The 14,086-nt window shown below is 51.9% G+C and overlaps 2 protein-coding genes and 1 pseudogene across 2 annotated transcripts; all 3 read right to left on the bottom strand.

Annotated features, from left to right (window-relative positions):
* Positions 1–825: 825 nt before the first annotated feature.
* Positions 826–1,124, bottom strand: LOC110304066 (annotated as a pseudogene).
* Positions 1,125–2,241: 1,117 nt separating this feature from the next.
* Elane (elastase, neutrophil expressed) lies at positions 2,242–4,180 on the bottom strand. The gene is made up of 5 exons (XM_021175265.1): positions 4,029–4,180; positions 3,575–3,731; positions 3,321–3,462; positions 2,659–2,892; positions 2,242–2,541 (listed from the first exon to the last, which is right to left on the bottom strand). Exons 1-5 carry the CDS (start codon positions 4,090–4,092, stop codon positions 2,341–2,343), a joined length of 798 nt encoding a protein of 265 aa, XP_021030924.1. The 5' UTR covers positions 4,093–4,180; the 3' UTR covers positions 2,242–2,340.
* A 2,780-nt stretch (positions 4,181–6,960) lies between these two features.
* On the bottom strand, positions 6,961–10,498 carry LOC110303978 (myeloblastin). Its single transcript, XM_021175217.1, has 5 exons — positions 10,429–10,498; positions 9,564–9,729; positions 8,980–9,121; positions 7,981–8,211; positions 6,961–7,321 (listed from the first exon to the last, which is right to left on the bottom strand). Exons 1-5 carry the CDS (start codon positions 10,493–10,495, stop codon positions 7,163–7,165), a joined length of 765 nt encoding a protein of 254 aa, XP_021030876.1. The 5' UTR covers positions 10,496–10,498; the 3' UTR covers positions 6,961–7,162.
* Between the last annotated feature and the right edge of the window lie 3,588 nt (positions 10,499–14,086).

Genomic DNA, 14,086 nt, shown 5'->3' with positions numbered 1-14,086 from the left:
AGAAGAAGAAGAAGAAGAAGAAGAAGAAGAAGAAGAAGAAGAAGAAGAAGAAGAAGAAGAAGAAGAAGAAGCAGCAGCAGCAGCAGCTCTGTAAGTTTGAGAACAGCAGAGCAGCCTGGGTCACATAGTGAGTTCCAAGAAAACCATGGCTGTTGACTCAAACAAAACAAAACAGAATCAGAAGCCCTTTGGCGCAGAACCAGATTGTGAAAACAGGAACCTAATAAATTATAACAAATTTTGGCAGCTACCCAGGGTCATACAGCTTGGGACACTTCAGTAAACAACTCCAAACTTCCACAGACTTGGAACCCTGTCCTGGGAGGGGTGGGAGAGGGTGGGGAAAGGTAGGGCGGGTAAAAGAAGCTATTTAGGGAGCACCTGGGACAGAGCTATGGTGTCTACCACTCCAATGTAACAGGAAAGTGGATATCATTGTCATCATCATCATCACCACCACCACCACCATCATCATCATGTTTGTTTGAGATCGGGTTTCTTTGTGTAACCCTGGCTGTCCTGGAATTCACTCTATAGACCAGGCTGGCCTCAAACTCAGAGATCCGCCTGCCTCAGCCTCCCAAGTGCTGGGATTAAAGGTGTGCATCACCACTGCTTGGCTATTTTTATTATTTATTATTTTTATTATTTATCTATATGCTGTATTTATTTTATTTATGTACTGTGTGGGTAAGTGTGCAGAGGGCTCGCTGAAATCCATTTTCTCCTTCACCTTCATGGCAAGCATGCTCACCTGGTAAGCCACTTCACCAGTCCTAGCTTATTTATTAGGTTACTTTCACTTTTCTTCCCCCCCCTCCCCCGCAGGTACTTAAAACTTTTATTTGTAACAAATTCCCGATTTCTTCTGCTCAAAAGTTCTTTGAGACAATTCTATCAGCCTTAGTCAATCAGAGAATAGAATCATCTGACTCGCCCATCCTACGAATGGGCCCGCAGATGCCGTAAGTTTTAAACTGGCCATTAAACCGGCCTGTGGTCCTATCAACCTCGGCCACGTTCATCTGGATGGATGCGTGGTCCTTGGCAGCAATGATGAGGTTGCTTGCGGAGCATTTCCGCAGCACATACAGGTCCACAAACTCGCCAGCGTCGTTCTGCATCCTGAGGCCTTCCCTGCTCACTGGTCCAGTGAGAGCGCAGAAAAGCTCCCTTTTTTTTTTTTTAATTTATTTTTTTATTAGGTATTTTCCTCATTTACATTTTCAATGCTATCCCAAAAGTCCCCCATACCCACCCCCCAATCCCCTACCCAACACCCACTCCCCCTTTTTGGCCCTGGGGTTCCCCTGTACTGGGGCATATAAAGTTTGCAGGTCCAATGGGCCTCTCTTTGCAGTGATGGCCGACTAGGCCATCTTTTGATACATATGCAGCTAGAGTCAAGAGCTCCGGGGTACTGGTTAGTTCATATTGTTGTTCCACCTATAGGGTTGCAGTTCCNTTTAGCTCCTTGGGTAATTTCTCTAGCTCCTCCATTGGGGGCCGTGTATCCATCCAATAGCTGACTGTGATCATCCACTTCTGTGTTTGCTAGGCCCCGGCATAGTCTCACAAGAGACAGCTATATCTGGGTCCTTTCAGCAAAAAAGCTCCCTTTTCTTTTTTTTTTTTTTTTTTTTTTTTTCCGAGACAGGGTTTCTCTGTGTAGCCCTGGCTGTCCTNGAACTNACTTTGTAGACCAGGCTGGCCTCGAACTCAGAAATCCCCCTGCCTCTGCCTCCCGAGTGCTGGGATTAAAGGCATGCGCCACCATGCCTGGCTAAGCTCCCTTTTCTTAATGATGTGTAGAAGGTGTATATATGTGCCTGGTGCCCACAGAGTCCAAAGGAGAGCATCCAGTCCCCTGGAACTGGACCTATAGGCAATAGTGAGCCACCATATGGGAGTCCAGGTCCCCTATGAGAGCAGCAGACCCTCCTAACTGCTAAGCCATCTCTCCAACCCTCTATTTTTCTCACTCTGTAGGCCAGGCTGTCCTCAAACTCTTGTTAATCCTCCTTTGTCAACCTCCTAAATGCTGAGACCTAGCTGAACATGGGATTTAGGGAACAGAAACCATAAGGGCCTGTCTGACTGACATTCTTGTGTACAAAATGGGGGACGTGACTCCTGCCACGCATTTGCCCCAGCTTGGCTGCAGCGTCTCCAGGAGGTGAACCTTATACGAGGCATTGGCTGTGTTCTACATTCTGAAACAGCAGACATCAGACCCAGTGTACAAAACAAAGGCTGCTTTTATTGTAGTAAAATGGAGAGGTCTCTGGTAGAGGGGGGAGCAAGGGAGCAAGGGGAGCGGGGTGGGGGTCCAGACAGGTCCTAGTTGGTCCTGCCCTCTCGGTCTTGGGGATGGGTAAGGAGGTGGTCATTATGGCTTCGGATAATGGAATTGATCCAATCTGCAAACTCAGCCACAGGGGCGAAGGCATCTGGGTACAATCCAGATCCACAGCCTCCTCGGATGAAGGAGTCAATGCCTTGGACAAGGTTGTTACAGACCAAGGGTCCGCCAGAGTCCCCCTGTGGAGGCGTCCATGTCAGAGGCTGGATCTCTAATCATCCCCTACCCATGCTCCAGCACTGGGAAGTCCTCCCTGGGGTCTGACTACTATCCCTGCTGCTGCAGAGGGTACTTACGAAACAGATGCCTGCCTGCCGACGTGGCACCAGAGTGCATACGTTCACACGGCGGCGGCACATGTTAGTCACCACTGTCACATTGAGCTCTTGCAGCACACTGGGTGATGGTCTGTTTGTGCCCAACCTGCCCCAGCCCATGGCCAGACATGGAGTTCTGTCACCCACGCCCTGGCCCTGGGCAGGCAGCTGGGCCACCTGCACGTTGGCATTAATGGTAGCCGAGCCATTGAGCTACAGTGGAAGACACAGGGGTGGGGGTCGGGGGGAGACATAGAACACCAAGAAGTCACAGAGCACAGTTTATAAGAATCCTCCCCACTTTCCTTAGTACCTGACCATCAAGTGGTGAAAAAGTTTAAGAACTAGAGGAAGACATGAGTATTTCCCAAGAGTTCCCCAAGCTTCAGGGTCAGTGTATGGAAAGGCACAAATAAGAGTTTGTTGGCTGAATACTGCTCAGAGCTTTCTGTATATTATCTCATTTAAGCCTTCAACATTCAGCCCACAGAATAGTAATTCTCCACTGTGCTGAGCTGGAAACAGGCTCAGAGGGTGATGACTGCAGTTGACCCAGTGTGTACCTGTTCTGCAGTGCACTCTCCCTAAGCTGACCTCAGGACCTTTGCATGAGGCTCAGGTTCCTGGACTGGCAGGCCCACCTGGATAATCACAATGTCGTTCAGCAGTTGTGATGGGTCAAAGCCGTTCTCGAAGATCCGCTGCACAGAGAAGATCTGTCTCGTGCGCTCCTGTCGCCGCAGGTCATGGGCTCCCAGCACTACCTGCACTGACCGGAAATTTCTAAGGGCAGTGGAGAGGGAAGGAGAATGGGTGGGAATGCCCACCTGACCTCTTGACCCCAGTCTGACCTGCATGGACATTGAGGGCTAAGAGGGGAAGGAAGGGGACTCACAGGCCGTTCACACAGTGGGCTGCTGACATGACGAAGTTCCTGGCAATGAGGGTGGCACCACAGAAATGACCTCCACGCCTCTGCAGGGATGCCATGAAGGGCCAAGCATGGGGCCGGGCTGGCCGGCCACCAACAATCTCTGAGGCCAGTGCTGGGCCTGAGAACACACAAAGAAGAGCGAGCCCTGAGCTGCTGGGACCCTCAGTGAGAACTCACAAGGCTGGCTAGGGAAACTGAGGCAGAGAGAAGACAAGGGACCTAGCCCAGGTTGCCTCTAGACTTGAGACCCAGTGCCTTCCCAGTAGCCACCCCCAGGCTTAGAACCCCAGTTTCCTGATCGTGGCTTTGCTACTATAAACCTTCGCATCTTTTCCTGGGGTCCTGGCAGATGTGCAGGTAGATGAAAGAGATGGACCAGAGGTCAGAGGGTGGACATGTGTCTGTCTGCACTCACCACCCAGGAACAATGCCAGTAGCATGGCAGCCAGAGTCCGGCTGGATAGTCTGCCAAGGGCCATGGTGGGCTGTGTTCTCGAAGCTCCCCACACCCCTACCTAACAGCCATACTTATAGCTGGAACCAGAGGCCGTTGTATTGCCCCATCCTGGCCACAGCCCCACTTCCTCCCTGGGACAGGACAGTGGGGGTGTCATGGAGAGATGTGTGCTCCTCAGGGTCTCCATGTCAGCACCATCCAGGCTGCTGAATACCAATGGAAACTCAGCAAGACATCCATCTCTCTCTCTCTCTCTCTTTTTTTTTTTTTGGTTTTTCGAGACAGAGTTTCTCTGTATAGCCCTGGCTGTCCTGGAACTCACTTTGTACACCAGGCTGGCCTCGAACTCAGAAATCCACCTGCCTCTGCCTCCTTCTTTTCTTTTTTTAAAAATGGGATCAGCTGGGCGATGGTGGTGCACGCCTTTAATCTCAGCACCTGGGAGGCAGAGGCAGGTGGATTTCTGAGTTCGAGGCCAGCCTGGTCTACAGAGTGAGTTCCAGGACAGCCAAGGCTATACAGAGAAACCCTGTCTTGAAAAACCAAAGGAAAAAAAAAAAAAAAAAAAGGATCTTAGGGCCAGGTAGTGGTGGCATGCACCTTTAATCTCAGTACCAGCGAGGCAGAGGCAGAGGCAGGTGGAGCTCTGTGAGTTTGAGGCCAGCCTGGTCTACAGATCTAGTTCCAGGATAACCAGGGCTAGACAAAGAAACCCTGTCTCAAAATTAAATAAGTAAATAAATATATAAACAAACAAACAAAATCTCACGTAGCCCAGGCTAGTCTCAAACCCTTAATCCCCCTGCTCCACCTTGTGAGTGCTGGGATGATGGTGAGCACCTCCATGCCCACTTGGTGCCCTAATCTACAACTTACATCTGAAGGCCAATCTCTCTGCCTCAGTTTGCCTCAGGTATAGTAATAACAGCAACACATACCTGCAAGAGAGAGTTTCTGTGTGTGTGCATGTGTGTGTGAATATATGTGTGCATGAGTGTGTGTGTAGCCAGGCTTGCCTGGAACTCACAGAGATCCACCTGCCTCTGCCTCCTCAGTGCTGGGACTAAGGGTGTGAACATCTATTCCCAGGACAGTAGGTCTTTTTAACCTGGGGTTCAGGACTAGAGAGCACATGGCAGCCAGCTCAGCCCCTAATTTATGGCTTGCTCCTCATGACACACAGTCCTGCCTGACCTTATCCAAGCCTGGCACCCATGAGAAGGAAGTGCTGTCCTCAGCAGTTGCCTGAGTGTGGGTCCCAATCTGGAACCACACAAGGGGTGTACTCTTCTCCCATAATAGAAACAGGACCTGGGGCCCGGCCCCCACTCTGTGGTAAGCTCCCCCTCCTGTCTCTCCCAGGAGCCACAGCCAAGGCTGTTGCAAAACCAACGTCCCATCTCCAGGACGGGACATGGGGCACGGGACAGGGTGAAATCCAACTGACTTGAGCAGGTGGGCAGGATGCCAGGGCCCAACGCCCGCCATGCTGGACTCCTCTATCCTTAGGATCCCAAGAGGAGCAGTGCCCTCCTTACCCAGCAAGCTGGGCACTCAGCTGGTGCTCAGTATCTGCCCTGTCTCCCTCAGACACATACTAACTGGTTTCCCTTCCTCCCACACAGTGAGCACCTACTTTATACACCACCCATGTCACATGGAGAGAGAGAGGTACAGGGCAAACAAAGCTACATGTCAGATTAGACTTAACCACAGCTGCACTTACTGAGCACCAGCTGTATACTATGCTCACCCATCCTGTCTGTGTATGGTGAGTGTGCCTTTAGGTTTATATTTCCAGCCCCCTGCTGTGGAACTTTAGGCCCTGAACCCCTCTGTAAGTGAAGCTCTTCCTTGACCTCTGTTTAGTATCCCCAGACCCTCAAAGGCTCTACAAAAAACAATCCCGACACAGGGATGGATGGGACTTGGGAACCCAGCCCTCATGGGGTCTGGGGTTCAGTAGCAGCCTGCTTGCCATGTGTGTACCAAGCTTTGGGCTCAGCCTCAGCACTACATAAACCAGGAGCGATGGCACACACGCCATCCCAGCACTTGGGAGGCGGAGACAGGAGGATCCGGGGCTCAAGGTCTTCAGCTGCGCAGGGGGTTAGAGGCTAGCCTGGGTTTACATGAGCCTGTCTCCCAAAACCAAAACAAGGTTAGAGAAGGATTATGCCTGTGGACTCCAGCCTGTCGGAATGAGCACAGCGCCACCTGGTGACTGCACCAAAAGAAGCCAGAGATCGTCCCCCTCCCACTTCTGAAGGTTCTGCCTTGTGTCCGTCCCTCTCTTACTCCTCCAGGACTGGCTTGTGACCTCCTTCCCTTCTCCCTGGATAGCTCCAATTCCTTTCTCTACCTCTGGGGAAAGCAGGAGTTTTCCCACGTCGGCCTCTCCAGGAGCAAAGCTGCTCATTTTTCTGGCCTCTGTGCTCACCTCGTTTGCCTTCACCCAGCTCCTGGCTTTCCCACTGCTGTCCATTCTGCCTCCCCCACCAGGAAGCCTTCCTGTCTGCTTTAACTGGATCACAATGTTCAGGCCTGGAGATGCCCAGTGCCCCGCCCCCCAACGACTTGGAAAGAGCCAGGCCCTCAAGAAGCCTAGAGCTAGGGAACACTTCGCCATATCCCACCAGTCACAGTTCCTCATCTGGTTCTGGGACGTATCCGGGTTCTGTTTGAGGAAACTGGGGCACAGAGGTGAGAAGCTCAGGGTCATACAGGAGGACTGGACGCAGCCCCTGTGGTTCCAACATCTGTGACTGAGGTGTGAGCCTGGGTTCCCCTCCACCCTTTTCTTTTCTACACAGTGTATCCGGGGCCTCTGGCACTGAGGTTCTGGCCATAGACCCCAGGTCTATGCGGGGTAAGACAGACAGGAAACAGCTTTTAAATATGTCTCAGTTTTTATTGAGGTCACATGGAATAGGGAACCGAGCTGACTCCACTCCAGGGGGTGCTGCGTGGGTGGGTGCGTGGGTGAAAGAAAAGCCTGGAAAGGTCTAGTCCACTAGACCCCACTCCATTTTTTCCCACTAGAGCCTACTGGTCGCCCCAGCTTTAGGCTGCCTGGAGCGCAGAAGGGCACCTCAGGGCTCTGCGCCCCGCAGCACGTTTTGAATCCAGTTCACATACATGGACACCCGGGCAAAGAAATCGGGGAACTGGAGGGAGGCGCACTCGCGGATCACGAAGGAGTCCACTCCATGAAGAATGCCATTGCAGACCAAGGGGCCGCCCGAGTCTCCCTGAGATAGAAGAGGGATCAGTCCCCAAGCTGACAGAAGTCAGCCAGGATGAGGGTATTTGAGTCCCACGGGATGACCAGGGGGTGTTCATTAGCTTCCTGTTGGATACAGTCTAAGTGGGCCCAAAAGGGAGGCACACAAAGGTGCCAAGTACACAGGAGTGCCTGTTATGTTGCACGGGCCCGGGGCTGGTCCACAGACGGCTGATCCCCACAACTGGTGCTTGGAGATGGGTACAGACCATGCGTGAGAATGGGACAGACAGGCAGTGCAGCCATATTCAGATGCCCAACTTTCTCAGATGCCACTTATCTTCGAAACCCGGGCTCCGCAAAACCCTGCCCTCCAAGAGCCCCGCCTCCCAGCCCATGGAGCCCACCCTCCAGGTCACCCACTAGCCCTCCTACTAGCCCAGGCATCCCCATCTCTCCACCCCAGACATCCAGATTTATAGGGACCCACAGTCAGCTGGGATCTGCCCCTCCGATGACCCCCACCTTCCCAAAGGCTCGCCCTCCCCCACAGACCACCATCCGGAACCGAATCATAAGCCAGCCCCACCGCAGGCCCCGCCCCAAAGAATCGCCCTCGCCCTTGGCCCCGCCCCTCACGGGGATCCATCACAGGCCACGCCTCCTGCGACCAAGCTGAGTACTCACGAAGCATATGCCTGCTGCCCTCCGTGGCACCAGCGTGCACACGTTATGTTCCCGGCATAGGAAGGTGACCACCGTGACGTTCAGTTCCTGCAGCACACGGGGCGTGGGTGCTTTGGTGCCCAGGCGACCCCAGCCCATGGCCAGGCACTGGGTGCCCTGGGACAGAGTCTGGTCCTGCTGGGGCAGAGAGGCCACCGCCACCTCCTTGCCCAGGGAAGCTGGCCGGTTTAGCTGTAGGGAAAAAGGACGTGAGGACTCGTCTCTTCCACTCTTTTGCCCTTTCTAGAAATCCCATATCCCTGGCGCTTGGAGTGCAACAGCTGAATACCCTGATCTGTGCAGAGCTTCAAAACGTCTTTGGTGAACAGTCTTAGCCCTTTGGGGGAAACTGTAGAGAGCTGTTGATGTGTCCGGCATGGTGCAGAGTAAAGATAACAAGAGGTCACATTGAATGCTGTGCAGTGCCCAAACTCAATTCAATGCCTTAACTTTAATTCTGACCCAGACCCTTACTCAGGCTCAGTTTCCCCTTTAACTAAACACTGACCATAGCCCTAAGCCTAACTGAGCCCTACCCATGGCCTAGTCATTAGCCGTAACGGTAACCAAAACTTAGCCTTACCCTTAGCTCTCAGCCTGGGCCGAGTCCAAGCAGCAGTCCTAAAGTTAGCATCATGTGGACCATAGGCCATACACCTACCCCTCCACCAGGACTTAGATCGAACCCTAATTTTACCCATCCTTATCCTATATCTGATCTTGGCTCTAGTAACCTTAACCCCAAACCTCAAGCTAGCCACAGGCTTAACCCCAGGCCCAGGTCTAACAGGACCACTAACCAAGCGCACCAGACAGGAAACACAGACAGCCAGGTCAGAAGCTAAGGGACAGACCCGGGTCCCACACTATGACGGCTCCATGGTCCTAGCATGGCACACAGTAGGTTTTCCCTACGTGTCTGTGTCTTTTGCAGCAGTGGATCCCCAGAACCCAACCTACCTGGAGGAGAAGCACGTCATTGAGGTTCTCCTCGGGGTTGTAATTGTTCTGGAAGACCTGAGTGATGGTGAACTTCTGCTGCTCAGGCTCCGAGCTCAGCAGGTCGTGGGCACCCAGCACCACTGTCACAAGCTGCCAGGAGCTGCAGTGAAGGTTGTGGGATTTTGTTTGTTGTAGGGAAAGGGATGGAACCGGGATTGATCCTTCAACGTGTTACCAAGTGCTCCACCCCTGACCACGCCCTCTGGGCGGAATCCAGGCGGGGCTCTACCATAACCACGCCCCTAGTCCCTCACTGGGGGATTCTAGGCATGTAGGAGAGACTCTACCCCTGACCGTGCCCCTAGACCCTTCCCTGGGGAATTCTAGAAGGGATATTTACCCTAACCACTTCCCTATCCCCTTCATTGGGGGATTCTAGGTGAGAGAAAGGCTCTGTTGAAATAATCTCCTGGAGAACGCATGGGGAAGAGCTGAGGCAGGTCTAGAGGGAGCCTTTGGAAGGGGAAGAGATTATGAGGTACCCATCCAGGGCTGTGGTGTCAGTTCAGACCTGCCACTCCCTCACTGTCCCCTGAACTCACATGTCCTGCAGGCAGTGGGCGGCTGTCAGCACGAATCTCGGGTGGATCAGGGTGCCACCACAGAAGTGGCTCCCAGGGAACCTGCTCAGCTGCAGGGATGCCACATAAGGCCGAGAGTGGGGCTGAGCCTCGTGCCCACCCACAATCTTGGAGGCCTGGACTGCGCCTAGGGGAGGTAGGTGTCAGGAATGCAGCCTGAAGGGTTCCAGCCATGAGAGCCACAGTCTGTTCTATCTATGGTCTTAAAGTGACCTGTGCCTGGGGAGGACTCGGGGGCTGACTTGAGTCTACGCGTATTAAATTGTTTTGAGATAGTGTCTCACACTGTGGTCCAGGCTGGCCTTGAACTCAGCGAGATCTGCATGCCTCTGCCTCCCAACTGCTGGGATTAAAGATGTGCGCCATTCATCTTGGCTGGTAATTCCTGATTCCCTGGAAATTCCTCCCTGCAGTGAGAGTCCGTGGGCGGCACACATACAGTAAGAACCCATCAAGGGCTGAAGCTGGTGTTGGGTTCAGTGGGTAGAGTCGTGGCTTAACACGCACAAAGCCCTAGGTCCCACCTCCAGTGCCGCAGAAACACAGCAACGGAGCTTGCTACTCCAGTATTGAGGAGATGAGGCAAGAGGACCAGGAGGTCAAAGCTGATTTGCTATAATGTAGCAAAGGCTACTTAAGACTCTGTCTGAAAAAGAACCCTAAAACAGAAGGAAAGCAGTCAATGCCCCCTCTCATTCTTTCCTTCCCAAGCATTTAACCAGGGGATGCCCTGACCTTCCCAGCTATTCTAGGAAGGTGCTGGTTGATGAACAACCCCCCCCACCACCACACACACACACACACACACACACACACACACACTCACCACCAAGGACCAGGGCAAGCAGCAGGAAGGGATGGATCCCGTTGGGGGATGGGTAGCTTCCAGCCATGGCCAAGCTCCTGGCATCCTACTTGCTGGGGCCCTCTTATAGCCCAGCTCTGCTGGGAGCCGTTGAACGGTGGCTAAAGGCTGGGCTGTGGGTCCCACTTCCTCCTTCCAGCTTGGGGGCCCAGGAATGTTTGCAGTAGGGCAGGACGCAGGGGCTCTCCCTGGAGGCACAGGAAGCCCTCTGCCACCCAGAGCGTGCTGAGGGTCCTGGGAAAAGCCACTTTAGCACCCACTCAGCTATGATCTACAGATCAGAGCATCGATGACCCTCCCCATTGATGACCTGCCTAGGTTTTACTTTGGGAGTTCATTATTTCTCCTCTAATGTTGTAGTGTGTGTGTGTGTGTGTGTGTGTGTGTGTGTGTGTGTTCATTTTAAACAGGGTTGCATGTAACCCTGGCTAGCCTTGAACTCACCACATATCCAAGGTTCCTTCTGCCTCAGCCTCCTGCAGGCTGGGATGGCAAGTATGCACTTTTGCACGGGATAATTTCCTATTCTTTACTCTTTACTGTTTTTTTTTTTTCATATAAATATATCATGTGTGTGTGTGTGTGTGTATTTCTTTTTAATTTATATATTTTTAAATTTTTATCTTTATTTATTTATTTAATTATTTCTGCATAGGCATGTGTGGATGCACATGCATAGAGTGGCCTGAGGTTGCCACAAGGTATCTTCCTCAATGACTCTCCACCTTATATTGAGGCAGGGGCTCTTTCTAAGGTTCCAGGCAATCAACTCTCTAGCTTGTTGGAGGAGAGGTGTCCCTGTCTTTTTCTGGGCCTCCTTACACAAATGCTCCGAAATACAGGAGGCTGCCTCCGCTGTGGACACGGGTTCTGGGGACTGGAACTGCGGCCCTCCCTTCTGCCACAGTGCTTTACCCACTGAGCTATCCGGCCCTTTCCCTCCCCATCCACCCCTGTTTATTAAATCCCAAACTAACATCAATCCTCCTGCCTCCACTTCCTCCTGCCTCTGTGCTGGGATCACAGAGCAAATATATTCATTTATTATAAAATAGTCTAGCACAGCAGTGGTGGCACATGCCTTTAATCCCAGCACTCAGGAGGCAGAGGCAAGAGGAGCTCTGTGAGTTCGAGGTCAGCCTGGTCTACAGAGCAAGTTCCAGGACAGCCAGGGCTACACAGAGAAACCCTGTCTCAAACCTAAATAAATAAATCAATAAATGAAATAGTCTAAACCCATAGAACACTGGGATACAGCCAAGTATTGAGCAGTTGTTTAGGCTGCATAAGGCCCTGGGTTCCATCCCAGGAGTACAAAGTTAATACATTCATTCCTATATGAATGAACTTATTTGTGTGTGCATGTGTGTCTGCATGGCGGGTCGGAGGATAACAGTCAAGAGTAAGTTCTCTCTGTCCACTGTGTGAGTCCCCAGAACTGAACAGAGACCCTGAGGTTTGGTAGCAAGCGCCTTTCCCCACTGAGCCATCTCAGTGGCTCATAAGTAAGGAAGGAAATTCATTAAGTTAAAAGAATAAACCACACGAAGAGAAAGAAACCACAGACCTGGGGGGCTGGAAAAAGGAAAAGAGAGAAAGAAAAGGTTGTGTGGTTTCATTTTGAAATGAAGCCTTGCCGCTGGCAGAGGTCCATAGGCTTCTGGGACTTGCCTCTCTGTTCCCGAACTTCTTACACAACACAACGGCTGCATGACTCTGGACCATCTGACCATCTGCAATCCTTCCCCCGCCACTTCCTACTTGAGGTCATGACCTCAAGTCCTCAGCACCTTTTGTGCACTTCAGGGTTCCCTGGATGGTATAGTCCCCTGCTCTTCAGAGAGAATGCACTGGTTCTGGTTCTGTCTCAGGCTACTCAGGAACCATGATGTGGGCTATGTCCTGGTCAAGGCTAAGTGCACCTCTGAGAACTGTCTATTTATTCTTCCCATCATTTTGAGACAAGGTCTCATGTAGCCCAGGTTGGCTCCAGATTCCCTATGGAACTGAGGATGACCTGGAACTCACTCTGTAGACCAGGCTGGCCTCAAACTCAGAAATCTGCCTGTTTCTGCCTCCCAAGTGCTGGGATTAGGACCTTGAACCTCCTCTTTCAGCCTCTTGGCTGTTGGAATTACAAGGAAGAGTGTGAACTCAGCCTCCTGCCCTTGCTCTGAATCTACCCATGATCCTTCAGTGCCTGACTGACAGCCAGACTCCTCAGCTAGGCCATGTGTCTGCAAGAGTCCACTTTCCCCAACTGCACATGGAGATCCCGCCCTGGAAGACTCTGAGTGCCCCTCCCCCACCTGTCCCCTGCAGGCCACTGCTTCCTCCTTTTCCCCAGGACTATCAGTTAGAGGCCTTCTTTCAACAATAGAATTCCCAGGGGTTCATGCAAGCTCCTCCACTATTGACAGGGAAACTGAGGCTCGGGGCTTGTCCAAGTTTCTGTGCCCCCCTTTTGGGCTTCTGCACCCTCAGACCCCTGAAGTGTCATGACTGTGTGGGACTTACCTGGGCTCTGCTACCCAGGAACTGTGGCAAGAGCTGCTCCCTGGGGATTAATCCACCCCTTCCCCTGGACACGGGTGGATGGTGACACCTTGGGCCTGTATGAGCCACTCTGACCTTCTTCTCTGTTATTTGTTTATTATTTTTTGAGACAGGAACATGGGGTCTCTCTGTGTAGCCCAGGCTGTCCTGGGCTCACTTTGTAGCCCAGGCTGGCTTCAAACTCAGAGATCTACCTGCCTCTGCCTCCTGAGTGCTGGGGCTAAGGGCGTTGCCGCCACCGTCCAACTCTTGTGCATGTTTTTATAAACAGGCACCTGTAATCTAGACTGGCCTGCAACCTTATATAGACAAAGATTACCCTGAACTTTCAATCCTCCAGCCTCTACTTCCCGAGTGATAGGATGACAGGGGTGACGTGACCTGCTCTATCTGCCATTGCTGTTCTTCTGAGACAGTGTCTTACTCACCTGAAGTCCAGGCTGGCTTGCAATTCATGGCAATACTTCTGCCTCAGCTTCCTAAGCTGGCATAACAGGTTTGTGCTACAATACCTAGTCTGAATTTTAGATTTACTTATCTTACTTTATATGTGTAAGACTTTTGCCTGCCAGTGTGTCTCGTACTACATGTGCCTGGTGCACACTGTGAACAAAAAAGGGCACCTGATTCCCTGGGACTGGAGTTACAGTGAGCCCCATGTGGGTAATGGCAGTTGAACCTGAGTCCTCTGTAAGAGTGGCCACAGCTCTATCCACTAAACCATCTCTCTAGTCACCCAGGACGTTCTTTATTCCTTATTTATGTATTTATTTATTGATTTTTGAGACAGAGTCTCACTATGTAGCATTGCTGGTCTTTGGCTGTCTAGAACTCACTATGTAGCCCAGGCTTGCCTGGAACTTACATTAATCCTGCCTCATCTCCCAGAGTGCTGGAATGACAGGCTTGGACCACCACACTCTTTTTTTGTTTTTGTTTTGTTTTGTTTGGGTTTGATTTTGTTTTGTTGTTTTTTTTTGAGACAGGGTTTCTCTGTGTAGCCCTGGCTGTCCTGGAACTCACTCTGTAGACCAGGCTGGCCTCGAACTCAGAAATCTGCCTG

The sequence above is a fragment of the Mus caroli genome, chromosome 10 (assembly GCF_900094665.2).
Source record: "Mus caroli chromosome 10, CAROLI_EIJ_v1.1, whole genome shotgun sequence".
NCBI classification, from domain to species: domain Eukaryota; kingdom Metazoa; phylum Chordata; class Mammalia; order Rodentia; family Muridae; genus Mus; species Mus caroli.
This window is presented reverse-complemented; position numbering and strand designations above follow the sequence as displayed.

Coding starts and splice junctions, on each gene's coding strand:
- Elane (XM_021175265.1), bottom strand. CDS start 4,092: ATGGCCCTTGGCAGACTATCCAGCCGGACTCTGGCTGCCATGCTACTG. Junction 3,732..4,028: donor ACTGGCATTGTTCCTGGGTG/GTGAGTGCAGAC, acceptor GTGTGTTCTCAG/GCCCAGCACTGGCCTCAGAG. Junction 2,893..3,320: donor ACGACATTGTGATTATCCAG/GTGGGCCTGCCA, acceptor CTTCCACTGTAG/CTCAATGGCTCGGCTACCAT.
- LOC110303978 (XM_021175217.1), bottom strand. CDS start 10,495: ATGGCTGGAAGCTACCCATCCCCCAACGGGATCCATCCCTTCCTGCTG. Junction 9,730..10,428: donor GCTTGCCCTGGTCCTTGGTG/GTGAGTGTGTGT, acceptor TACCTCCCCTAG/GCGCAGTCCAGGCCTCCAAG. Junction 9,122..9,563: donor GCCCACTGCCTGCAGGACAT/GTGAGTTCAGGG, acceptor CCTTCACTGCAG/CTCCTGGCAGCTTGTGACAG.